At 45.6% G+C, this 26,016-nt stretch overlaps 1 protein-coding gene across 1 annotated transcript in view; it reads right to left on the bottom strand.

Annotated features, from left to right (window-relative positions):
* Positions 1 to 24,593, bottom strand: part of LOC116991864 — a 56,895-nt gene extending 32,302 nt beyond the window's left edge. The window contains exons 1-13 of the mRNA XM_033050839.1: positions 24,486 to 24,593; positions 17,709 to 17,771; positions 15,882 to 15,956; positions 14,511 to 14,585; positions 13,411 to 13,485; positions 12,936 to 13,010; positions 11,266 to 11,340; positions 9,581 to 9,655; positions 9,280 to 9,354; positions 5,197 to 5,271; positions 3,478 to 3,552; positions 2,577 to 2,651; positions 2,045 to 2,119 (exon numbers count right to left, since the gene is read on the bottom strand). Coding sequence (XP_032906730.1) covers positions 2,045 to 2,119; positions 2,577 to 2,651; positions 3,478 to 3,552; positions 5,197 to 5,271; positions 9,280 to 9,354; positions 9,581 to 9,655; positions 11,266 to 11,340; positions 12,936 to 13,010; positions 13,411 to 13,485; positions 14,511 to 14,585; positions 15,882 to 15,956; positions 17,709 to 17,763 — 880 coding nt within the window. The 5' untranslated portion in view covers positions 17,764 to 17,771; positions 24,486 to 24,593. The remainder of the gene's footprint in view (positions 1 to 2,044; positions 2,120 to 2,576; positions 2,652 to 3,477; positions 3,553 to 5,196; positions 5,272 to 9,279; positions 9,355 to 9,580; positions 9,656 to 11,265; positions 11,341 to 12,935; positions 13,011 to 13,410; positions 13,486 to 14,510; positions 14,586 to 15,881; positions 15,957 to 17,708; positions 17,772 to 24,485) is intronic.
* Positions 24,594 to 26,016: the final 1,423 nt, after the last annotated feature.

Here is a 26,016-nt window from a genome sequence, read left to right as displayed (position 1 = left end):
GGGTCAGTAGGTGTTTGGGGTCAGTAGATGTTTGGGTCAGGGGGAAACTATGGCTGGGAGTAATAAGTCAACTGAGCCAGGTTCAGCCTTCTGCCCTGACTCTGCCCCGACTCGTTGCTCCGATCTCCTTCCCCCTGCCTCCACTGTGCCATGTACAGAGAGCTGACTGAACTGAGCGATCCTAGGACCCACCATCGGACCCTGGGTGAGCAGATCTCAGGCACTGTCCCAACAAGACCTTGCACCCGAATGAGTTTTACCAATGTTGAAAGTTGTTGTCAATAATTGAAAACAATTAGTGATAAGACTATTGTCAAATGAATAGAAATGTTAAACTGAGGAAGAAGCGGGTTGGTGCATCTCTCCGCAGAACCTCAGCTCACTCCATGAGACAACCCGAGGTCCTCCAATTCCTGCCCAATCCCTTTCCCAACATCTTTCAGAACACCCCTTGGCGGCACGGTGGCGCAGCGGTAGAGTTGCTGCCTAACATCGCTTGCAGCGCCGGAGACCCAGGTTCGATCTCAACTCCGGGTGCTGTCTGTACGGAGTTTGTACGTTCTCCCCGTGACCTGCCTGGGTTTTCTCCGAGATCTTCGCTTTCCTTCCACACTCCAAAGACATACAGGTTTGAGGGTAACTTGGCATGGTGTATGTGTAAATTGTCCCTAGTGTGTGTAGGAGAGTGTTAGCGTGCGGGGATCGCTGGTTGGCGTGGACTCGGTGGGCCGAAGGGCCTGTTTACATGCTGTATCTCTAAAACTAATTCTAAGGCTTGGAAAGAGTCAGAGGTCTTCTCCTGGGCATCAGCTGCAACAGAAGAAAACATCTTTAATTGTACTTCTGACTTTATCTAGCAATAATTCTGTTTATTACATATCTACACAGTGTAGACTGCTTGATTGTAATCATGTATAGTCTTTGCGCTGACTGGGTAGCATGCAACAAAAAGATTTTCACTATACTTCGGTACACGTGACAATAAACTCATCTAAACTAAACACCTAGTCCACCACCCAGTTTCCCCACAGCCATGCATCACCCTCACCTTGTCCTCTGCCCCATCCCACTCTCAATTTGATTCCGATGTCTCAACCCGAAATGTCACCTATCCATGTTCTCCGTTGAGTTATTCCACCACTTTGCTACATCCTCTCATCTGCTGCCCATTCACCCCTTTATGCAGCCTTTCAACATACAATGGGGGGCTTCAATGTCAGGCAATGCATTCCTTCACTTGTCAATGCCCCTCCCTTCCTTCCCTCTCCCCCCACTCAACATCCACCAACAACCAGTGGAACTTCATGTATAAGAAGGAACTGCAAATGCTGGAAAATCGAAGGTACACAAAAATGCTGGAGAAACTCAGCGGGTTCAGCAGCATTTATGGAGTGAAGGACTGAAGAAGGGTTTTGGCCCGAAACGTTACCTATTTCCTTCGCTCCATAGATGCTGCTGCACCCGCTGAGTTTCTCCAGCATTTTTGTGGAACTTCATGTATAGTTTAGTTTAGTTTAGAGATACAGCATGGAAACAGGCCCTTCGGCCCACTGGGTCCACACTGACCAGCGAGCTCCATACACTGGTACTATACTATACACAAGGGTCATTTTATAATATTTACCCAAGCTAACACACCTGTATGTATTTGGAGAGTGGGAGGGAACCAGAGTACCCGTGGAAAACCCATTCGGTCACGGGGAAGAAATTACAAACTCCGCATTGATAGCGCCCGTTGCCAGAATCGAACCCTGGTCTCTGGTGCTGTAAGCAGTAACTCTACCACTGCGCCACCTTGCTGCCTTTCTTGTCCCTGTTTTTGCCTTGCATCTGGAGGGAACCCTCCATTGTAATGGAGGGAACCCTCCAAAGGCAATATTGTCTATTGTCTCCTGTCAATTGTAACCGAAATGAGGGTGGAGATAGATCACTGGGCAGGGGTCACAACCCACACTGAACTATGTTTGTGAACTTCACACAGAGAGAGAGGCCACAAAGCACGAGGATAAGATCACCGAATCTCTTAAGGGGATTCAACACTCACAGTGGCTCTTCATTTGCGACTGGTCCATTCTGAGCTCAGTCTGGGAGGTCCGTATGTCATGAAGGTGCTGTGGAACTGAGAGAAAATTAGAAAAATTGAGGCCTTCATTCTCATCGCACATCCCTCATCAACTACATTTCATGCCCCATTATTTCACGGTTTCGCACCCTTTGACGCAGTATGTGTTATGGCGAGCCTCACTCATTGAGTTACACCAACACTTTGTGACCATCACAGCTCCAGAGACCCGGTTCATCCTTGATCCTGGATGCTGTCTGTGTGGAGTTTGCATGTCCGCCCTGTCATTGCATGGGTTTGCCCAGGGTGTTCTGATTTCCGGTTGATTTCCGGTTGGCTAGTCAATTGATGCCATAGCTTGCATCTCAGACACTGTGAGAACGTATCACTGATGCCATCAGATTGTACCTTTGATCTGCTGATATAATGTCCCAATGCTATCAGATCATATCTCTGATCCAACGCCGTCATATTGTAGCTCTGATCCAATATTAAGATATTGCTGACAACCTACTTTGAGTCTTCACTTGTGAAATTTCTCTCTTTAGTTCTTCGTGCGACATCTCTACTTTGCTGAAGTTCCCTGCAACTGAAATAAACGAAAATAATCAGGGCACTTTGTGTAATAATTCAGTGTGAAATTACCACTGCTCTGAAATCGATGGGCTGTTTACAGAATCGTGGAATGGTCACACCACCGAAGCAGGTCCATTCGGCCCATCGTGTTTACTCTGGCCTTCCACACGGCAGCTCTCTCGTCACCCGCATCTTTCCCCCTGTCCCATTCAAGAAGATAGACAATAGACAATAGACAATAGGTGCAGGAGTAGGCCATTCGGCCCTTTGAGCCAGCACCGCCATTCAATGTGATCATGGCTGATCATCCACAATCAGTACCCTGTTCCTGCCTTCTCCCCATATCCCCTGACTCCGCTATCTTTAAGAGCCCTATCCTGCTCTCTTTTGTAAGCATCCAGAGAACCTGCCTCCACCGCCCTCTGAGGCAGAGAATTCCACAGACTTGCCACTCTCTGTGAGAAAAAGAGTTTCCTCGTCTCCGTTCTAAATGGCCTACTCCTTATTCTTAATTCTTAAGATAGCCAGGGGATATGGGGAGAAAGCAGGTACGGGGTACTGATTGGGTAGAAATGGCTTCTGAAGATAGACACAAAATGCTGGAGTAACTCTGCGGGACAGGCAGCATCTCTGGATAGAAGAAATGGGTGATGTTTCGGGTCGAGACCCTTCTTCAGACGTCACCCATTCCTTCTATCCAGAGATGCTGCCTGTCCCGCTGAATTACTCAAGCATTTTGTGTCTATATGTGATGTAAACCAGAGTAATGGCTTCTGCCCCATTTTGACAGAAGAATGACAAATTTTACAGAGAAATTGGAGGGCAGAATTTTTACTCACTCTCTGTCTCCAGGTGGGAAATCGCTCCCTTCAAATCAGGCTGGGAGTTTCTTAATTCGTTGAGCTTCTGCACAACTGTAAGGGAGGGAAAGAAGGGGTTAGTTCCCAATGTTTCCTCATTTTCCTCAAGGGGCTCTTTCAACAAAGGTATTAATTTGTGCATTTTAAAACAGCGTATAGCTGCCCAAGGCTGGAAGTGATGCAAGTGTGTTGTGTACTGTAAGAAATCACCCATGGTTCAGTTTAGGGAAACACAGTCTCCATTCTGTCGCTAATCTGAGATACGGTCCATTGTTCAACCTTGCCGTGGACTTTCTGTGCTGGGAGCTGGTTAGACAATGTCTTGGTTCTTGTATTCTTGGTCCTCCAAAATATTCCAAATGGAATTTAAACTGGTGGTGGTGAAGGGAGGGCTTAAGCCAGAAAGGGTTATTGGGAAGAAAGAGCTACTTTAAATTTAGTTGCATCTGGTTGGGTAACTATAGTTGGGTGGAGATTATTCCATGCTTTAATTGTGCGGGGGAAGAATGAATTGCTGTACACATCTGTCTTTGTAGCTGGGATCACAAATTGGATCGAATGCCCTCGTCTGCTCCTAATTGGTTTGGGGTTGGTGTAGATCTTGTAGTCTATGTCGAGCTGACCATTTAACATTTTGTAAAAACAGGTCAAACGGTGAGATTCACGTCTGTCTTGGAGAGGGTTCCACCCCAGAGAATTCAGAAGTTTGGTGACACTCGCTTCTCTATCACAGGTGTTAGTGACAAATCGAGCTGCCTGTCTTTGGACACGTTCGATGGAAGAAATGTTTTTATTTGTGTATGGGTCCCATGCTGCAACTGTGTCGCAGCAGGTAGTGCTGTTGCCTGTCGGGTTCACTCCTGGCCTCTGTGGTTGTCGGTGTAGAGTTCACACTTCACGAAGATGTGCGAGTTGGCAGGTTAATGGCCCCCGGTGAGTACGTAGTAGGGGAGGGTAGGTGGGGATTTGGAGTTGTGGGAGGGTTGGGGGTAAATTGGCAAATGGGATGAGTGTAACTGGGTTCTTGGCTGTCAGCGGTGGGCCTGGTTATAGGCTGTGAGACCTTAATTCAGGTGAATCTTCACAATTTGAGTTCTAATAGCATGTAGCGATAGAGCTACGGCCTTATATTGCCAGAGTCCCGGGTTCGATCCTGACTATGGGTGCTGTCTGTACGGAGTTTGTACGTTCTCCCCGTGACCTGCGTGGGTCTTCTCTGGATGCTTCGGTTTCCTCCCACATTCCAAAGACGTACAGGTTTGTAGGTTAATTGGCTTGGTATGAATGTAAAATTGTCCCTAGTGTGTGTAGGGTAGTGTTAATGTGCGGGGATCGCTGGTCGGTGCGGACTTACTAAACTAAACTAAAAAAAACTAAACTAAAATAAAGATCCATCAAGCTTAGTTGACAAAAGTGTTGGAGAAACTCAGCGGGTGCGGCAGCATCTACGGAGCGAAGGAAGTAGGCAATGTTTTCGGGCTGAAACCCTTCTTCAGACTCCAAGCTTGGTGTTGAGGGTGTTGTGAAGGATGAGACTCCGTTTATACCAGGATAGAAAGGGCTGCTATGATAGTTTGGATTGTATGAGTAGAGCCATGCCGTGCCCAGGGAATGTCCATGCTGTGGACCAGTACAGTGCAGTGCTAGAGGTTGGGCAACACACAGGGTTAGTTACTCCAGCTGCTGGTTTAAACTCACTGCCGTTCTTCATCTGCGACAACTCCGTCCAGCACCCGGCCTGCGAATCCCCAATCTCCTTTAGTTTCTGTGTGACTGACACAAAATAACGTTGTGTTTACATTAGCCCCAAATTGTTGTTTCCTATGATTATTTACACATGTAGAGAATCTACAGCACACACTTGGGTTGTTTTTAAGCTGCCAATTTCACAAAACCTCCCCATGGAAAACTGGTGCAGGGTGAACGGCAGCACATTGCCCTCTGGTGCTCATGTTAGACAGTGCCCTGCTCTCTCTTTCTCTCTCTCCCTTTCCATGCCCTCTCTCCCTCTGTCCCTCTTTCCCTGCCCTCTCTCCATCTCTCTCCCCCTCTCTCTCTCGCACACACACACATGCTACACACCCACGTACTTACACACACACACACACATGCGTACACACCCACTTACACACACATATACAAACACATGCGTACACACACACACACACACACACACACACACACACACACACACACACATACACACACACACACACACACACACACACATGCGTACACACCCACGACACACGTACACACACACACACACACACATGCGTACACACCCACGTACACACACACGTACACACATACACACACACACACACGTACACACACACACACACACACAACTACACACACATATACACACACACACAACTACACACACACATGCGTACACACCCACGTACACACATATACACACACACACACACTCATAAACACACATATTAATGTACACACAAACATACACACCCACAATCTTTTAATCAAGTCACATCTCACAAAGGTTTTGAGGAGATGATCAAGAGGACCAATATGAGCAGGCACGATGCCTACATGGACTTTAGCAAGGCCTTTGGTAAGGAGTTTCCTAGCAGTCTAGATTATCTCCTTAGTAACCTGTTCAGTGTGGCAGGCAGCATCTCTGGAGAACAAGGAGATGTTTCGGGTTGGGGTCGACGATCAGTTCGACCCGGAACGTCACCTATCTGTGTTCTCCAGAGAAGCTGCCTGGCCTGCTGGATTACTCCAGCACTTTGTGTGTGTTTTTTTTGTAAGCTAGCATCTGCAGTTCCTTGTATCTACAGAGATATTGAAGATTGTCCATCAGGTGCAAAGAAACATGTGGAGCGCACGTCTGGTGATAGGGCGAAACGGTCACGTTGATGACGTGTCAGTGGGTGGTATATGTAGAAGATTCAATGGGTTGAGCGCCAGTCAAGGGAAGGTTTAGAACATATCAGATGGGTCTGTGTAGAATGTGTCTCAGGGGGCATTTATAGAGCATATACAGTGGCTTGCAAAAGTATTCATACCCCTTGAACTTTTCCACATTTTGTCACGTTACAACCACAAACGTAAATGTATTTTATTGGGATTTTATGTGATAGACCAACACAAAGTGGCGCATAATTGTGAAGTGGAAGGAAAATGATACATGGTTTTCAAATTTTTTTACAAATAAAAAACTGAAAAGTGTGGCGTGCAAAAGTATTCAGCCCCCTTTACTCTGATACCCCTAAATAAAATCCAGTGCAACCAATTGCCTTCAGAAGTCACCTAATTAGTAAATAGAGTCCACTTGTGTGTAATCTAATCTTAGTATAAATACAGCTGTTCTGTGAAGGCCTCAGAGGTTTGTTAGAGAACATTAGTGAACAAACAGCATCATGAAGCGCAAGGAAGACACCGGACAGGTCAGGGATAAAGTTGTGGAGACATTTAAAGCAGGGTTAGGTTATAAAAAAATATCCCAAGCTTTGAACATCTCACGGAGCACTGTTCAATCCATCATCCGAAAATGGAAAGAGTATGGCACAACTGCAAACCTACCAAGACATGGCCGTCCACCTAAACTGACAGGCCGGGCAAGGTTGCATTGATCAGAGAAGCAGCCATGGTAACTCTGGAGGAGCTGCAGAGATCTACAGCTCAGGTGGGAGAATCTGTCCACAGGACAACTATTAGTCGTGCACTCCACAAATCGGGCCTTTATGGAAGAGTGGCAAGAAGAAAGCCATTGTTGAAAAAAAGGCATAAGAATTCCCGTTTGCAGTTTGCCACAAGCCATGTGGGGGACACAGCAAACATGTGGAGGAAGGTGCTCTGGTCAGATGACAATAAAATTGAAGTTTTTGGCATAAATGCAAAACGCTATGTGTGGCGGAAAACTAACACTGCACATCACCCTGAACACACCATCCCCACTGTGAAACATGGTGGTGGCAGCATCATGCTGTGGGGATGCTTTTCTTCAGCAGGGACAGGGAAACTGGTTAGAGTTGATGGGAAGATGGATGGAGCCAAATACAGGGCAATCTTGGAAGAAAACCTGTTAGAGTCTGCAAAAGACTTGAGACTGGGGCGGAGGTTTGCCTTCCAGCAGGACAACGACCCTAAACATACAGCCAGAGCTACAATGGAATGGTTTAGATCAAAGCATATTCATGTCTTAGAATGGCCCAGTCAAAGTCCAGACCTAAATCCAATTGATAATCTCTGGCAAGACTTGAAAATTGCTGTTCACAGACACTGTCCATCCAATCTGACTGAGCTTGAGCTATTTTGCAAAGAAGAATGGGCAAAAATTTCAGTCTCTAGATGTGCAAAGCTGGTAGAGACATACCCCAAAAGACTTGCAGCTGTAATTGCAGCGAAAGGTGGTTCTACAAAGTATTGACTCAGGGGGGCTGAATACTTTTGCACGCCACACTTTTCAGTTTTTTATTTGTAAAAAAATTTGAAAACCATGTATCATTTTCCTTCCACTTCACTATTATGCACCACTTTGTGTTGGTCTATCACATAAAATCCCAATAAAATACATTTACGTTTGTGGTTGTAACGTGACAAAATGTGGAAAAGTTCAACGGGTATGAAAACTTTTGCAAGCCACTGTATCAGGCGAGGTGACCATCCAATATGAAGGGACATTGAGGAACAAATCAAGAATGGGAAAGAGGAAATAGTAAGTGTGGTATGGATTGATTGTAATTTAGAGTGTCAGGGTTGGAAACCGAACATTGTGAGATAAATTACCAATTCAAGTTTCTGTTGCGAATTAATGGAGAAAAGTGAATTAGCCATTATTTTCTGTTGCAGGTTAGTTAACAATTTAACCATTGGGGGAGTGCGACAGTTTAACTTTGTTTAGAGATACAGCGTGTAAAAAAGCCATTTGGCTCCATGCTGGCCATTGAATATCCGTTCACGCTCGTTCTATGTTATCCCACTTTCCCATACACATTCAGAGCCAAGAGTGTTTTATTGCCATATGTCCCAGACCGAACAATTAAATTATACTTATAACAATATAATACTTATAACAATATATTTGCAGCTGTATATTTAAACATAGTATTCTACAAACAATATAATAAATGGGAAAAAAATCTCAGTATTTATATACAGTATATATATATATGCAAAATGTTCATATGTATATATATATATATATATATATATACTGAACATTTTTGCATATATATATATCGTGTGTGTATATATACACACACAATATATATATATACACACACACACATATATATATACATACACACATACAATATATATATATACACACACACACAATATAAATATATATATACACACACACATATATAAAACAAACAAACAATAATAGACAAAACTAATGCCCCCGTCTATGTTGTTTACAGCTTATTTGAAGGTTGTAGTGTTTAATAGCCTGATGGCTGTAGGGAAGAAGCTGTTACAGAGGCCAATGAACCAAGAAAGCCGCAGGTTTTGGTGATGTAGGAGGAAACCAGAGATCCTGGAGGAAACCCACGCGGTCACAGGGAGAACGTGGAAATTTCACACAGACAGCAACCGAGGTCAGGATCGAGCCCGGGACTCTGGCGCTGTGAGGCAGCAGCTCTACCAGTTGTGCCACTGTGCCACAGTGAGTGTGCATTACTGCTGTGCGTTGTGTTTAACACACTACACTGTGCAACAACAAACAAAAAGTTAAAATCGCAGAGGCTTCGAGAGGCATAAAATCGCGGCATTTTAAGGGATGCCTGAAGATGAACAACTCACTCTTATGCTGCAGCGGTGAAAACTCGATCTTGAAGTCAGACTGAGAGTTTCTTATTTTAGTGAACATCCGTGCGGCTGGAATCAAAGCAAAGTTGCAATGTCACAAAATGTAATTCCCGCCCAAGCAAATATCTCATCAAACTTACTGCTGTGGGGAACGGTATCATAAAATTTAAGAGAGAGAGGGAGAGAGAGAGAGAGAGAGAGAGATTCTGGCAAAAGGCACCAGACCCAAAAATCACACAGCATCAAGGTCGCTTGCGACAAAGATGTTTAAATAATGTAATTAATAAATACTTACTGTTATACTTCATCTGTGAGAGCTCGATTTTCAAATCTGCATGTGAGCTACTTATTTCACTGAACATCTGTGTAACTGAAAGGAGAAGAGTATTAGCTTCACCTCTGCTATATCCTTTTCAGTGGAAATAGATATCAGAGTGTTGCAGGTTAATTGGCCTCTATAAATTTCCCCGAGTCTGCAGGGAATGGATGGGAAAGTGGGATAACATGGAACCCGTGTGAACGGGTGATCAATGGTCAGTGTGGACTCAGTGTGCCGAAGGGCCCCAGTCATAGAAACATAGAAACATAGAAAATAGGTGCAGGAGTAGGCCATTCGGCCCTTCGAGCCTGCACCGCCATTCAATATGATCATGGCTGATCATCCAACTCCTGTATGATATCCTGTAACTGCCTTCTATCCAAACCCCCTGATCCCTTTAGCCACAAAGGCCACATCTAACTCCCTCTTAAATATAGCCAATGAACTGGCCTCAACTACCTTCTGTGGCAGAGAATTCCACAGATTCACCACTCTCTGTGTGAAAAATGTTTTCCTCATCTCAGTCCTAAAAGATTTCCCCCTTATCCTTAAACTGTGACCCCTTGTTCTGGACTTCCCCAACATCGGGAACAATCTTCCTGCATCTAGCCTGTCCATGCCCTCTCTTTCATAGTATTGTGTAGGAAGGAACTGCAGATGCTGGTTTAAACCGAAGATAGACACAAAGTGCTGGAGTAATTCAGGACAATCAACATCTCTGGATAGAAGGAACGGGTGACATTTTGGGTCGAGCTTTCTTAAGACTGATTCAGACCATCAGTCTGAGGAAGGGTCTCGACATGAAACATCACCCATTCCTTCTATTCAGAGATGCTGCCTGAGTTACTCCAGCATTTTGTGACTATCAAAGTATTGTGGTGCAGAGAGATCTGGTTATCTTCACTGCCAGAGACATTCAATGTGCAGATTCAGCAAATAATTTGGAAGGTAAATGGAATTAAGGACTCACAAAATTCTGGAAACACTGAGCAGGTCAGAGAGTAATTGTGGAGAGAAATACTGTTTGGAGATCCTTCATCTGATCTACACGGCATGACTTCAGAATAACTCTGATAAAAGCATCTTCAGCCTGAAGCATTAATTTTATTTATCTTCCCATGGACACAGCCTGGACGGCAGAGTGGGTTTAATATTTTAATATTGTTAGAATACCTGGGCCTGTACTCGCTGGAGTTTAGAAGGATGAGGGGGATTTCATTGAAACCTACTGAAAAATGAAAGGCTTGGATAGAATGGATGTGTCAAGAATGTTTCCAGTAATGGGAGAGTCCAGAACCAGAGGGCACAGCCTCAGAATTAAAGAGCGTAGCTTTTGCATAGAGATGAGGAGGAATTTCTTCAGCCAATGGGCGTGAATCTGTGGAATTTATTGCCACAGAAAGCGATGGAGGCCATCATTGGGTACATTTAAAGTGGGGATTGATACATTCTTGATTAGTAAGGGTGACAAAGGTTATGGGGAGAAGGCAGGAAAATGGGGTTTAGAGGGAAAAAATAGATCAGCCATGATTGAATGGTGGAGCCGATTGACTCGATGAGCTGAATGGCCTAATTCTGCATCACTGTCTTGTGATCTGATGATATTAGGTAGCATAAATCAAATAGGAACAGTTCTGACCAAAGGCTCTGACGTCACTTACTTGTGTTCTTCATCTGTGAAAGCACGAGGTTCATGTTAGCTTGCAGCCTCCTTAAACCAGGCATCAGCTGGGTAACTGGAAGAGAAGCAGAATGTTACCCTCACCCAGTCAATCCTTGGTCCTGTCCCTGGCCCTGCAAGGGAGGGGAGGGGAGGGCTGTGGCTTCTGCTGCCGACCAATATCGTTCACAAACTCCAGCCAATATGCTTTTCAGGAGCAACGCCAGAGATCTGTAGGTGGATAAAGCCCATGTCCCACTTTTCCGAGTTACTCACGAATTCTCCTGAGTTTTCCCCTTCAATCAAACTCGGAGATGCCAGCCGTAGGTACTCGGGGCTGTTTTCTTTACTCGTGGACATTTTTCAACACGCTGAAAATGTTGTCCCGACTTACCTGATGCCCTGAGTGCCTACGGCTGACATTACGAGCCACTACGAAATATCTACGGACTCTTATGGCCTCCTACGGACTTGCTACGGACATTCTCCGAGTTTGAATCAAGGGGAAAACTCGGGAGAATTCGTGAGTAACTCAGGAAAGTGGGACAGAGGCTTAACTCTGCACGAGATCTTGCTCTCACCGATAAAATTGAATAGTATAATATACAAGAAGAACCCAATTATTCACAATACAATAAGAATTTGGAAACAAATAAAAGTATCCTTGAAATTAAATAATCTATCAGTACTAACCCCACTAGTGAACAACCCCGCATTCAAACCATCTCTCATCGACAAAACATACCAACAATGGGATAGACTGGGGATTAGGAAAGTAGGGGATATGTATGAATTGGGCAAACTGTTATCATTTCAACATTTAAAATTTAAATTTAAACTGAAGGATAATCAATATTTTAAATATATACAGATATGTGACTTTATGAAGAAATATATACATAGATTTCAAACTATATTTTTAGACCCTTTAGAAGAAGCAATGAATATTAAGGCTGATTCACAAAAACTAATATCATACTTTTATAATAATATATTAAATAGAGAATTACCCTCAACAGAAGCACTAAGAGAAGATTGGGAACATGAGCTAATGATAAAGATCTCGAAGGATAGATGGGAAAAGTATCTGATGAACACATATAATTGTTCTATTAATGCAAGACATAATTTAATTCAATTCAAATTATTACATAGACTATATTATTCAAAAACGAGGTTGATCATCCCCAATCAGTACCCCGTTCCTGCCTTCTCCCCATACGCCCTGACTCCGCTATTTTTAAGAGCCCTATCTAGCTCTCTCTTGAAAGCATCCAGAGAACCGGCCTCCACCACCCTCTGAGGCAGAACATTCCACAGACTCACCACTCTCTGTGAGAAAAAGTGTTTCCTCCTCTCCGTTCTAAATGTCTTACTCCCCCAACATCGGGAACATGTTTCCTGCCTCTAGCGTGTCCAAGCCCTTAACAATCTTATATGTTTCAATGAGATACCCTCTCATCCTTCTAAACTCCAGAGTGTACAAGCCCAGCTGCTCCATTCTCTCAGCATATAACAGTCCCGCCATCCCGGAAATTAACCTTGTACTCGGGATGGGTGGCCGGTGGCTGCTGACAATTCCCCGCTGACAGTGAGTGTGCGATAGTCACTATTTTGATGGAGTGAGGGGAGGTGAGGAGGTTGGGGGATGGGTGGGGGTTATACACTCACCGTTCATCTTCATCAGTGTCATCCCAAGTTTGAGATCCTCCTGAGAGTTCCGTACATCGTTCAGTTTTTGTGTTACTGAAATAAAGGAATTTCCTTAGCCATCTTTCCAGCAACATTTAAATAGTAATTTTCTAACATTATCTTCTAACACAGACATGGTTGGAAACTCAAAGGTCACTCACTACCAGAGGAGGTAGTTGAGGCAGAGACTATCACAACATTTAAGAAACAGTTAGACAGGTACATGGACAAGACAGCTCTGGAGGGAATGGAACTAATGCAGGCAGGTGGGACTGGTGTAGCTGGTGTTTAAGAGGGAACTGCAGATGCTGGAAAATCGAAGGTAGACAAAAGTGCTGGAGAACCTCAGCGGGTGCAGCAGCATCTATGGAGCAAAGGAAATAGGCAACGTACAGGTTTGTAGGTAAATTTGGCTTGGTATAAATGTGACTTTGATTTGATGTGGAATACTCACCAACATCCCTGATCTCTGAGACCTCCGTCTTGTCATCATCCTGGGACCGTCTCTTCTCACCAAACCTCTGCACGACTGAATTGGAATTAAAAGTTCAGGAAGAAAAACTCGGCTTTAAGTTCGTTTAAAGATACAGCATGGAAACAACCCCTCGGCCCCACTGAGCCCACGCTGACCATCGATCACCTATTCACACTAGTCAGATCACTTTCCTATCCACTCCCATAGACAGTGGCCAATTAAACTACAAACCCGCACGTCTTTGGGATGAGAGAGGACACAAAAGCACTCGGAAAAATCTCACAAATATGCTCCTATTCTGACAATTTAGCTCCTATTCTGACAACATTTATTTGCTCATGTCATGACCAAATAAATGCTTCCGATGTGCCTCTCTGACTCTATGAGTTCCACAAGCAGTAAATCCTCGGCAGCACCCCAGTGCTGTTAGCCTGCATTCTGTGTGGAGATCCAGGAGTGGGCTTTGGCCTCTTGCACTCCATGCATTTTAGTGCCTCCATGACTCCCAATCTGGACAATTTGCTCTGTGGGATTGTAGGGAGCCACTGTGATGGCTATTTCTGCTGCTTGTCCAGAGCAACAAAGATACAGGGACTGCATCTATGTTCCCATAAGGTCAATAGACGATAGACCATAGGTGCAGGAGTAGGCCATTCGGCCCTTCGAGCCAGCTGTGATCATGGTTGATCATCCACAATCAGTACCCTGTTCTTCCCTTCTCCCCATATCCCCTGACTCCACTATCACCCCAATCATTCCCTCTTCTCCCCTCTCCCCTCAGGCTCCCCTCAGATACAAATGCTTAAAAGCTTCCATTGAGACCTGACTTGGCCTTCCCCGTTGTTACCAGACTACTGAACTGTCCTCCCATGGGCTGAGGTGTAGTTCCGATCTTCCAACCAACCTCACTGTGGACCCTACACTTTCTTTGTAGCTGGAACACCATATGCAGCTCTGATATTTCTACCTTTGCAACACCTGGTGTACTCGTGTAAGGCTTGATATGGTACAATTTTGTAGCTTTTCACCGTGTCTCGCTACATGAGACAACCATGAACCAATACCATTACCACACTTACTGGTGCCCTGTAGCTTTGATAGCTCGATGGTAAAACCAGCCTGGGAAGTGCTTATTTCACCGAACATCTGCAGAACTGAAATAAAAACAGAGCTTTTGTAATCATCCTCAGCATAGACACATTTGGAACTAAAATGTATTTAAAATTGAGGCTGAACCGTTTAAAGTCAAATTTACTTCTACAGCACTAAAGTGTGGTCCAGGCCAAACAGACTGGTCCCAGGCTAGAAAAGGAAAAATATGTAAGTTCTCACTTGGGAAAAGACCAGGGGAGATGTCCCAGAGCAATTACAGAATGACTACAGCATAGAAGAAGGTAGACAAAAATGCTGGAGAAACTCTGCGGAGTGAAGGAGATAGGCAACGTTTCGGGCCGAAACCCTTCTTCAGACTGATGATGTTTCTGCAGTTCCTTCTTAAACACAGCATAGAAGAAGGCCACTCAGCCTTTCATGTCTATACTAGGTCTGAAGAAGGGTCTCGACCCGAAACTTCACCTATTCCTTCGCTTCATAGATGCTGCCTCACCCGCTGAGTTTCCCCAGTATTTTTGTCTATCTGGATAAAATCAAGTTGGGTCATCGCAAGACCCACCAACTGCCCATTGAGTATGAAGTCTTTCCTTTCAGTTGTTTATCTAGCTCCCTTTACCAGTTTCCCTCAGGATTTCTCTGTTCCAAAGTGAACAGATTGGCCATAGAACAAATACCCTGAAGATAGACACAAAATGCTGCAGTAACTCAGCGGGTCAGGCAGCATCTGTGGAGATAGGCGATGTTTCTGGTCGAGACCCTTCTTCAGACTGAGAGTCAGGGGAGAGGGTAATTAGAGTTAGGAAAAGGTACAGGACGAATCAGAGATGCCACCGACAGCTAAAGAGCCCACAATGGTCCATTGTGGGCTGTGGAGGAGGTGATCACGAAAAGATATAAACAGTGAAACTAGTAGGATAACTAGGGTGGGGAAGGGATGGAGAGAGAGGGAATGCAAGGGTTACTTGAAATTAGATCACGGAGAGAATGTACAAACTCTGTACAGACAGCGCCCATAGTCAGGATCGAACCTGAGTCTCTGGTGCTGCGAGGCAGCAACTCTACCGCTGCGCCACCGTGCCGCCCATACAGTAGAATTCAAATGATACCTGGTTAAATCCAAGCTGACCGTCCTTTGAGAAGCTACTGTAAGGGCACCGTAAAAAAGGGATAATAAAGTTTTGCAGAAAATGCAAGCAGAGGGACTGGATATAATATAACGATAATAAATCAATTTTAGTTCTGCAGCGACCCAAACATTCATAACTTAGAAGGGAAGGCAACAGCCCGGATCAATTATATGAGGATTGACTTTAATTGTTTCAGAATTCAACACTTACTTTTATCTTTTATCTGTGAGCGTTCTAGTACAAAGTTGGAGTTTGAGCTTCTTATTTCGGTGCACATCTGCAATACTGGAACATAATGAGGAATAAATTATTGATAGCTGCTGTCTGATAAAGGTACATAAAATAATGAGAGGCATAGATAGGGGAGATAGTTAGAATCTATTTTTCCCATAGTTTGGATTTCAAAAACAAGGGGTACATTGAAGGTGAGGGGCAGGAGTTTTAAAGAGGATCTGAGGGGAAGGATTTTTACATAGAAATATAGATAATAGGTGCAGGAGTAGGCCATTCGGCCCTTCAAGCCAGCACTGCCACTCAATATGATCATGGCTGATCATCCAAAATCAATACCTCGTTCCTGCTTTCTCCCTATATCTCTTGATACCGTTAGCCTAACTCTCTATTGAATACATAGAGAGTGTTCAATATCTGGAATGCACTGCCAGAGAAAGGGTTGGGATCAGATTCAACCAGAGGCATTTAGACAAGCACTTGAATAGGCGAATAAGGCAAGGCATGAAAAGATATTGTCTTAATACAGGCAAATAGGATTTGTGTAAATGGGCTAAAAGGTCAGCATGGATGTGATGGGCAGAAGGGCCTATTTCAGTACAGTACAAATCTATACTCCATGACTAACAGACCCCTGACTTGCACAGGCGAACGCCACCCAATTCACCACAGGGATATTCCCTACATGGGCCACCTATTCCAGGATTATTTCATTCCCTTCCCTTGGGGACCTTACCACCATCTATTACCCACTCTGAACTGACCTGACTTTTCAGAGCCACTTTTCAACATAATTGTATAAGGGGTAAGAGTGTTATAAAAACAAGCCTGAAGGCTTTGTGTCTCAATGCAAGGAGCATTCGTAATAAGGTGGATGAGTTGAACGTGCAGATAGCTATTAATGACTATGATATAGTTGGGATCACGGAGACATGGCTCCAGGGTGACCAAGGCTGGGAGCTGAACATCCAGGGATATTCAATATTCAGGAGGGATAGACAGAAAGGAAAAGGAGGTGGGGTAGCGTTGCTGGTTAGAGAGGAGTTTAACGCAATAGAAAAGGAAGGACATTAGCTTGGAGGATGTGGAATATGGGTAGAGCTGCAAAACACTAAGGGGCAGAAACCGCTAGTGGGAGTTGTGTACAGGCCACCTAACAGTAGTAGTGGAGTTGGGGTTGGCATCAAACAGGAAATTAGAAATGCGTGACTTCAATCTACATATAGATTGGGTGAATCAAATTGGCAGGGTTGCTGAGGAAGAAGATTTCTTGGAATGTATGCGGGATAGTTTTCTAAACCAACATGTAGAGGAACCAACGAGAGAGCAAGCTATTCTAGACTGGGTATTGAGTAATGAGGAAGGGTTAGTTAGCAGTCTTGTTGTGCGTGGCCCTTTGGGCAAGAGTGACCATAATATGGTTGAGTTCTTCATTAGGATGGAGAGTGACATAATTCATTCAGAAACAAGGGTTCTGAACTTAAAGAAAGGTAACTTTGAGGGTATGAGACGTGAATTGGCCAAGATAGACTGGCAATTGATTCTTAAAGGGTTGACGGTGGATATGCAATGGAAGGCATTTAAAGACCACCTGGATGAACTACAACAATTGTTTATCCCAGTTTGGCAAAATAATAAATCAGGGAAGGTAGTGCATCCATGGATAACAAGGGAAATCAGGGATGGTATCAAACCATAAGATGAAGCAAACAAATTAGCCAGAAAAAGCAGCCTACCAGAGGACTAGGAGAAATTCAGAGTGTGAGGTTGCCACACATAAACTCTTTGCAGGCGCTCGACACTTACTGTTGTTCTTGAGCTGGGACAGTTCCACTTGAGCGTATCTTATTTCACTGAACATTTGTGTAACTGAAATGGAAAGTAGATTTAGAGTTCACAGCAGTGGAACCGGTGTAATCAACTCCAGAGACTCAGATTTTATCTCCTTCCAACTGACAAGAAACAATCGGTCAGGTTACGCTCTGAGATAAAGCAGCACTGGTAATAGAAGCATAGAAACCTAGATAATAGGTGCAGGAGTAGCCCATTCGGCCCTTCGAGTCTGCACCGCCATTCAATACGATCATGGCTGAACATCCAACTCAGTATCCTGTACCTGCCTTCTCTCCATACCCTCTGATCCCTTTAGCCATAAGGGATGTTGGGGAATCTAACTCCCTCTTAAATATAGCCAATGAACTGGCCTCAACTACCTTCTGTGGCAGAAAATTCCACAGATTCACCACTCTCTGTGTGAAAATTTTTTTCTCATCTCGGTCCTAAACGATTTCCCCCTTATCTCTGTACTCCCTCGATGGCAAGAATGTCTTTCCTCAGATTAGGAGACCAAAACTGTACACAATACTGCAGGTGTGGTCTCACCAAGGCCCTGTACAACTGCAGTAGAACCTCCCTGCTCCTATACTCAAATCCTTTTGGATGAATGCTAACATACCATTCGCTTTCTTCACTGCCTGCTGCACCTGCATGCCTACTTTCAATGACTGGTGCACCATGACACCCCGGTCTCGTAATGGAGAGAGGTGAGAAGAGGGTGGAGTGAGAGACGGAGAGAGAAAGGGGAAGGGGTAGCGAGAGTCGGGGAGAGGTAGGAGATGAACATGGGGAAAGGGAAAGAGACGAGCTGAGGAAGGTAAAGGGAGGAGGTAGAGCAGAGTTGGAGGATGTAGAGAGAAAGCACGGGGAGGGAGGAGAATGGGCGGCGATGAAAGGGGGGATGGAACGGGACACAGTGAAAAAGGCACAAAGTGCTGGAGCAGATCAGCAGGTCGGACAACATCTCTGGAGAACATGGACAGGTGACGTTTCGGGTCGAGACCCTTCCTCAGACTGAATCAGGAATGAGAAATCAGAGAAGGTTCAGTGCAGAGAGGGGAAGAGAAAGTGGGAGAGGGAAGAGTGGAGATAAGAGAGGTAGCGTGGATGGGGGATAGTGGGAATGGGGAAACAGAGGAGGGACAGAAGGAAAGAAAGATGTGAAACGAAGGAATGGGGAAAAGTGATGAGGAAAGGTGAGAGCAAGGAATATGGTGAAGGAGAAAGGGAAGGAGGGGAAAATTGATATTTTTTGGAGGAGGTTCGCGGTTTGACACAGGGTCATTTTCATACGGTTTGATATTGTTCCTGCTTCCAGTTAATCCTTTTACTCACCTCAAGGTGATCACTATGGCCCCATGTCTGGCTGAGACCTGGTGCTCACACTGGCTGGCAAATCCCAGATCTGAGCCCCACCCTGTGGCACAGAGAGGCCAGGACCAACCACTTATCACCAGGGGTGATGGTGGTGGCGGCAGGTACTGGCACAGTAAATAGCGCTTTCTCACGGGGTGACTTGACGCAAGATGTAACCAGAGTGAAGTGGTCGTGGTCTAGCACGATATCACACGATATAACGGGGGGTAGATAAAGAGTTCCCACGGTACTCGGCATTTCTGTTATTTGTGCGAGTGACTTGTCCGTCTCCCGAGCTTTCCCGTTAAATCTTGAATGAACATTGTGAACTGTGAAGTGTTGTTAAATCATCACGTGGCACAAATGATGTCACTTTTTTTTTCACACACTATAAATATCCTCCCTTGGTTGAATTGGCTCATTTGGAGACATGCCTGTACTAATGCCGTGACTTTACTGCAGGAAGATGCCACATTACTTAGGAGAGAGGGGGAGAGAGACAGAGAGAGAGGCACAGAGGCAGTGTGATGTACTTCGGGGTGACTGGCGGAAGAAAGAGAGCGCACATGACCTTGGTCTATCTGTGTGTGTGGGAGCGAAGAGAGACTAAGCAGAATACATTGGTCTTATTGTGTGTAGGGGGAGAAAGAGAGAGGTGGGGGAGGGGGAGAAAGAGAGAGATGGGGGAGGGGGAGAAAGAGAGAGATGGGGAGGGGGAGAAAGAGAGGGGTGGGGGGGAGAGAGAGAAATGAGGGGAGACGTATATACACACACAAAGCAGAGTTTTACTGTGTATGTGGGAGACACAGATGGACTGAGCACAGTACCTTGGTCTTACTGTGTGTGGGAGAGGGGGAGAAAGAGACGTACACTCACAGAGGCAGAGTCTCTCAGCCTGTGTGAGAGGGAGAGAGGGAGAGAGAGAGAGGCACACACAAGGTGGATGTGAAATCTCACCTGCCTGTTTCAGTGACAGACACCCGCTGCCAGTAAATGAAGACACCCCCATCTGTCTCCCCCACCTTTCCCTCCCAACTCCAGTCCCGTCCCGACCCCCTGGGAATCTGAAGGGAGCAACAATCAACTGCTGCCTGCCCGCTGAGTTAAAGAGTTCCCACGGTAGACTGATGATACACTAAGACGATGTTAGTAGCGCCCAAGTTTAAATTTCCAACGTGTGTTTCAGAGTAAAGAGTCAGCGCAGAATCCTTGATAATCAAAAACTGTCTGAATCAGCAAGTTAGACACAAAATGCTGGAGTAACTCAGCGGGCTCACAGCCCCAGAGACCGGGGTTCGATCCTGACCATGGGTGCACCGGTTTCCTCTCACACTCCAGAGATCACAGGTTTGTAAGTTAATCGGCTTCGGTAACATTGTAAAATTGTCCCTGGAGTGTATAAGAATAGGTGGTCGGCGCGGACTCGGTAGGCCGAAGGGCCTGTTTCTGCGCTATATCTCTAAAATCTGAAGTTAGGTAATGTCTAATGGAACTGCAGATGCTGGTTAATACGCACAAAAGGACACAAAATGTTGGTGTAACTCAGCAGGTAAGTCAGTTCTGGGAAGAAAAACATAAAAAGCTGGAGTAAGTCAGTGGGTCAGGCAGCATCTCTGGAGAAAAAGAATAGGTGGCGATTCGAATCGGAACCCTTCTTCAGACATCCTAATCGGAATTGAGTCTGAAGATGTGTCTCGTCCCGAAACATCACCTATTTTTCTCCAGAGATGCTGCTTGACTCGCTGAGTTACTCCAGCTTTTTGTGTCTGTCTTCGGTTTAAACCAGCATGTGCAGTTCACTCCTTACACGGGTCTCTGGAGAACATTGATTGGTAGCGTTCCGGACCCTGCTTCGGAAAGGCATCGATCGCTAGTCGGCGAGGACTCCGAGCTGTATCTCTCAAAGAAGTACATGTGAAAAATTTCTCACGGACCATAAAAATGCGGGACCTTTCAGTAAAGTCCCTTTTAAAGATTATAGTTATTTTCTTGAATCTCATTAACATAACTCATGAATAAGTTGATGTCCATATGCGGATGCAAATCTTTATTTTTTACATTCAATCCCACAGAAGACAATTTTTACTCACCTTCTGTCCCCTCTGTCCAGCTTCCGGGTTCACCGTTCGCAGGAGTTCCCACGGTAAACGCAAGAGTTATTACGGATATCGCACTGGCCACTACGTCCATATAATGTTGCAATCTTCAACCACAAGTGTACAAGTCATTCTTGGAGAAATTCAAGCTTGCAAGAATTCAAGTTCAGTCTAGCTTGCTTGAATTTTCTCCCGAGTCACCAAGTTACACGAGTACCTGCCGTTAGCGCCACGGTGGTCCACGGTGGTCCACGAATGCCGTACGGTTATCGTACGAGGTTCCCACGGTGTTCAACTCTGCTTAACTCGTGCGTCAAGTCGCTCCGTGAGAAAGGCCTATTACGAGTACTTGTGTAACTTTGTTGGCGTCAGAAATGTGGCGACCATTTTGTGTATTATGTGCAAAAGCAAATGAATTTCTCTGTACATAGGTACATGTATGTAATAATGGAGTATCATTGAATCATTGAATAATTGAACAGTGGCATTTCAGAGGCTTTTGGATACGCGGGGAATGTAGGAATATGGATCACATGCAGCAGAAGTTTAACTTAGATTAGTTTGACCTTATCTCCAAAGTTGTATTTTTAGTAAATTATTCCATTCTTTATTATACTTTTTTCATTTTTTTATTTCTCTTTCTTATTTTCTATCTATATATTAAAAAAAATACTAGAAGCAGAGTTAATATCAATTGATAATATTGGTAATGTAGGAATGATATACATGAAATGTTTTTAATATGATATGTCCCTGCCTCTAATAAAAAGATTATTAAAAAAAAAGATTAGTTTGACAACATGTCCACCATGGCCATTATGGGCCGAAGGGCCTGTCGCTGTGCCGTGCTTTCTGTGCTCTATATTCTATGTATCCACCTATTACTTGTGTAGGAAAGAACCGCAGATGCTGGTTTACATCGAAGGGGGACACAAAATGCTGGTTTAGCTCAGCGGGACAGGCAGCATCTATGGAGAGCAGGAATGCGTGAGGTTTTGGGTCAATCTGAAGAAGGGTCTCGACCCGAAACGTCACCCATTCCTTCTCTCCAGAGATGCTGCCTGACCCGCTGAGTTACTCCAGCATTTTGTATCCACCTGCTCTCTTTAACCCACCCCTCTCTCCACTTCGTTATACTGGTCACTGGCTGCTTAGCCTCTAGTCGTTCAGTCTAGCAGAAGCTTCCTGACACAAAACATCCTGTCCATTTCACTCCACAGATGTTGAAGGACTGAGTTCCTCCAGCTGCATTTTTTTTCTTGTGCCTCCAAAGATCTTTCATCTTTTCTTCCCTCGCTACATTTCCTTTTCTCCAATATTTCCTCAGTCATTCTTCTTTCTTTCGACTTTTGGACTTTAGAAAAACAGCTCGGAAACAGGCCATCCGGCCCACCGAGTCCGCACCAACCAGCGATCACCCCGTACACTAGCAGCATCCTACACACTAGGGACAATTCACAATTTTACAGAATCCAATCGATCTGCAAATCTGTACATCTTTGGAGTGTGAGAGGAAATACCTCACGCGGTCACAGGGAGAATGTGCAAACTCCGTACAGACAGCACCTGTAGTCGGGTGCTAGCTCCAGCTCCATCTCCAGCTCCATCACCAGCTCCATCTCCAGCTCCATCTCCAGCTCTAGCTCCAGCTCTAGCTCTAACTCTAACTCTAGCTCCCTCCAGCTCTAGATCCAGCTGTAGCTCTAGCTACAGCTCCATCTCCAGCTCTATCTCCAGCTCCAGCTCCATCTCCACCTCCAGCACCATCTCCAGCTCCATCTCCAGCTCCATCTCCAGCTCTAGATCCAGCTCCATTTCCAGCTCCAGTTCCATCTCCATCTCCAGCTCCATCTCCAGCTCTAGCTCCATCTCCAACTCTAGCTCCATCTCCAGCTCCATCTCCAGCTCCATCTCCAGCTCCATCTCCAGCTCCAGCTCCATCTCCAGCTCCAGCTCCATCTCCACCTCCAGCTCCATCTCCAGATCCATCTCCAGCCCTGGCTCCAGCTCCATCTCCAGCTCCATCACCAGCTCCATCTCCAGCTCCATCTCCAGCTCTAGCTCCAGCTCTAGCTCTAACTCTAACTCTAGCTCCCTCCAGCTCTAGATCCAGCTGTAGCTCTAGCTACAGCTCCATCTCCAGCTCTATCTCCAGCTCTAGCTCCATCTCCACCTCCAGCACCATCTCCAGCTCCATCTCCAGCTCCATCTCCAGCTCTAGATCCAGCTCCATTTCCAGCTCCAGTTCCATCTCCATCTCCAGCTCCATCTCCAGCTCTAGCTCCATCTCCAACTCTAGCTCCATCTCCAGCTCCATCTCCAGCTCCATCTCCAGCTCCATCTCCAGCTCCAGCTCCATCTCCAGCTCCAGCTCCATCTCCACCTCCAGCTCCATCTCCAGATCCATCTCCAGCCCTGGCTCCAGTTCAATCTCCAGCTCCATCACCAGCTCCATCTCCAGCTCTAGATCCAGCTCCATTTCCAGCTCCAGTTCCATCTCCATCTCCAGCTCCATCTCCAGCTCTAGCTCCATCTCCAGCTCTAGCTCCATCTCCAGCTCTAGCTCTAACTCTAGCTCCCTCCAGCTCCATCTCCAGCTCCATCTCCAGCTCCATCTCCAGCTCCAGCTCCATCTCCAGCTCTAGCTCCATCTCCAGCTCTAGCTCTAACTCTAGCTCCCTCCAGCTCCATCTCCAGCTCCATCTCCAGCTCCATCTCCATCTCCAGCTCCATCTCCAGCTCTAGCTCCATCTCCAGCTCTAGCTCTAACTCTAGCTCCCTCCAGCTCCATCTCCAGCTCCATCTCCAGCTCCAGCTCCATCTCCACCTCCAGCTCCATCTCCAGCTCCATCTCCAGCCCTAGCTCCAGTTCAATCTCCAGCTCCATCTCCAGCTCCATCTCCAGCTCCATCACCAGCTCCATCTCCAGCTCCATCTCCAGCTCCATCTCCAGCTCCATCTCCAGCCCTAACTCCATCTCCAGCACCATCTCCATCTGCAGGATCGAACACAGGTCTCTGGTACTGCAAGGCAGCAACTCTACCGCTGCCCCACTATGCCACCCTTTCTCATTCCCTTTTCTCTGCTTAGAGACTGTTGGTCTCAGTTACGTGTCCTGCATATCCCGGTCCCCTTATTGTGTTTTCATCAGCTCCCACTTCCAGCAAGTTACTGCAACAAACATCTCCAGGTTGAAAAGAGGGAGTGGTAGACTTAACGAATGTGTCGGAGCCATATGGTCCTCCAGAAATTCCTGGGCCAGTTCCCCCCCTTCGCAAAAGGCCGCAGCACTTACATAGAAAGACTCCAGCAACGAGAATGCCTGCAGACAGCAGAATGGAGAGGCCCAGGAGAAAGGAGATGACAAAAGGCCGATGACATCCTCTGGCAGCTTCTGATCTTCGACCTGCAAATGAAGACTGGATGGAGCAAGGAAAGTGGTTTGGAAATCATGCTCGGTGTTGAACGTTGCGGTCATTGCCTATAATTTTATTCTGCCAATCCTGTGAGAAAAAGATGTCCCTCAGGTTCCAGCTAAATCTTCTGCTAAATCTAAAGCACATCAGCGCCTCTACTTCCTGAGAAGATTACGGAGAGTCGGTTTATCAAAGAGGACTCTCTCTAACTTCTACAGGTACACAGTAGAGAGCATGCTGACCGGTTGCATCGTGGCTTGGTTCGGCAACTTGAGCGTCCAGGAGCGGAAAAGACTGCAGAAAGTTGTAAACACTGCCCAGTCCATCATCGGCTCTGACCTCCCCACCATCGAGGGGATCTATCGCAGTCGCTGCCTCAAAAAGGCTGCCAACATCATCAAGGACCCACACCATCCTGGCCGCACACTCATCTCTCTGCTGCCATCAGGTAGAAGGTACAGGAGCATGAAATCTGCAACATCCAGGTTCAGGAACAGCTACTTCCCCACAGCCATCAGACTGTAAAACCCACCTTTAAATAAACTCTGAACTATAACAGCCTATTGCACATTATCTGGTTAATTATGTGCATATATATATGGTCTATGGTATACAGACACACTGAACTGTTCTGTATTTATGCTTACAATACTCTGTTGTGCTGCAGCAAGAATGAATTTCATTGTCCTATCTGGGATACATGACAATAAATTCTCGTGACTTGACTTGACTTGCTGAAGTAGGTTATATGTTTTGGATCTAGTCGGGCTTTGACAACAGGACCAAGCTCCCACTATGCAGACTTAAGCCAATATCACCAGATTAACCATGTGTATCACTGCTAGTTATACAGAGGGAAATAGAAGGATTTCTGACCCCGTTACTCTGTTCACACTGTGTTAACCCGTTCACTCTGTGTTAATCACCAGCAGTAAAAGGGCGGTGAGTGAACAACCTCTGACACCATCACTTTTTTAATTGTGTAACTGTGCTGTCTTTGTCACAACTAAGTGACACAGCTGGTAGAACTGCTCCTCACAGCGCCAGTGACCACCCGCGTGCGATCCTGAACTTGGGTGCTGTCAGTGTGGAGTTTGCACGTTTTCCCCAGCTGAGGGTTTCCTGAGGGTGCTTCAGTTTCCCCCAACATCCCAAAGACATGCAGGGTTATAATTTACAGGCGATAGGTTTTTGGTGAAAGGACACAACATGCTGGAGTAACTCAGCAGGTCAGGCAGCATCTCTGGAGAACATGGATTAGACCCCTGACTTGCACAGAGGCGAACGCCACCCAATTCACCACAGGGATATTCCCTACATGGGCCACTTATTCCAGGATTATTTCATTCCCTTCCCTTGGGGACCTTACCACCATCTATTACCCACTCTGAACTGACCTGACTTTTCAGG

The sequence above is a fragment of the Amblyraja radiata genome, chromosome 35, assembly GCF_010909765.2.
Source record: "Amblyraja radiata isolate CabotCenter1 chromosome 35, sAmbRad1.1.pri, whole genome shotgun sequence".
Taxonomy (NCBI): Eukaryota; Metazoa; Chordata; class Chondrichthyes; order Rajiformes; family Rajidae; genus Amblyraja; species Amblyraja radiata.
Note: the sequence above shows the minus strand (reverse complement) of the source record. Positions and strands in the feature narration are given on the sequence as shown.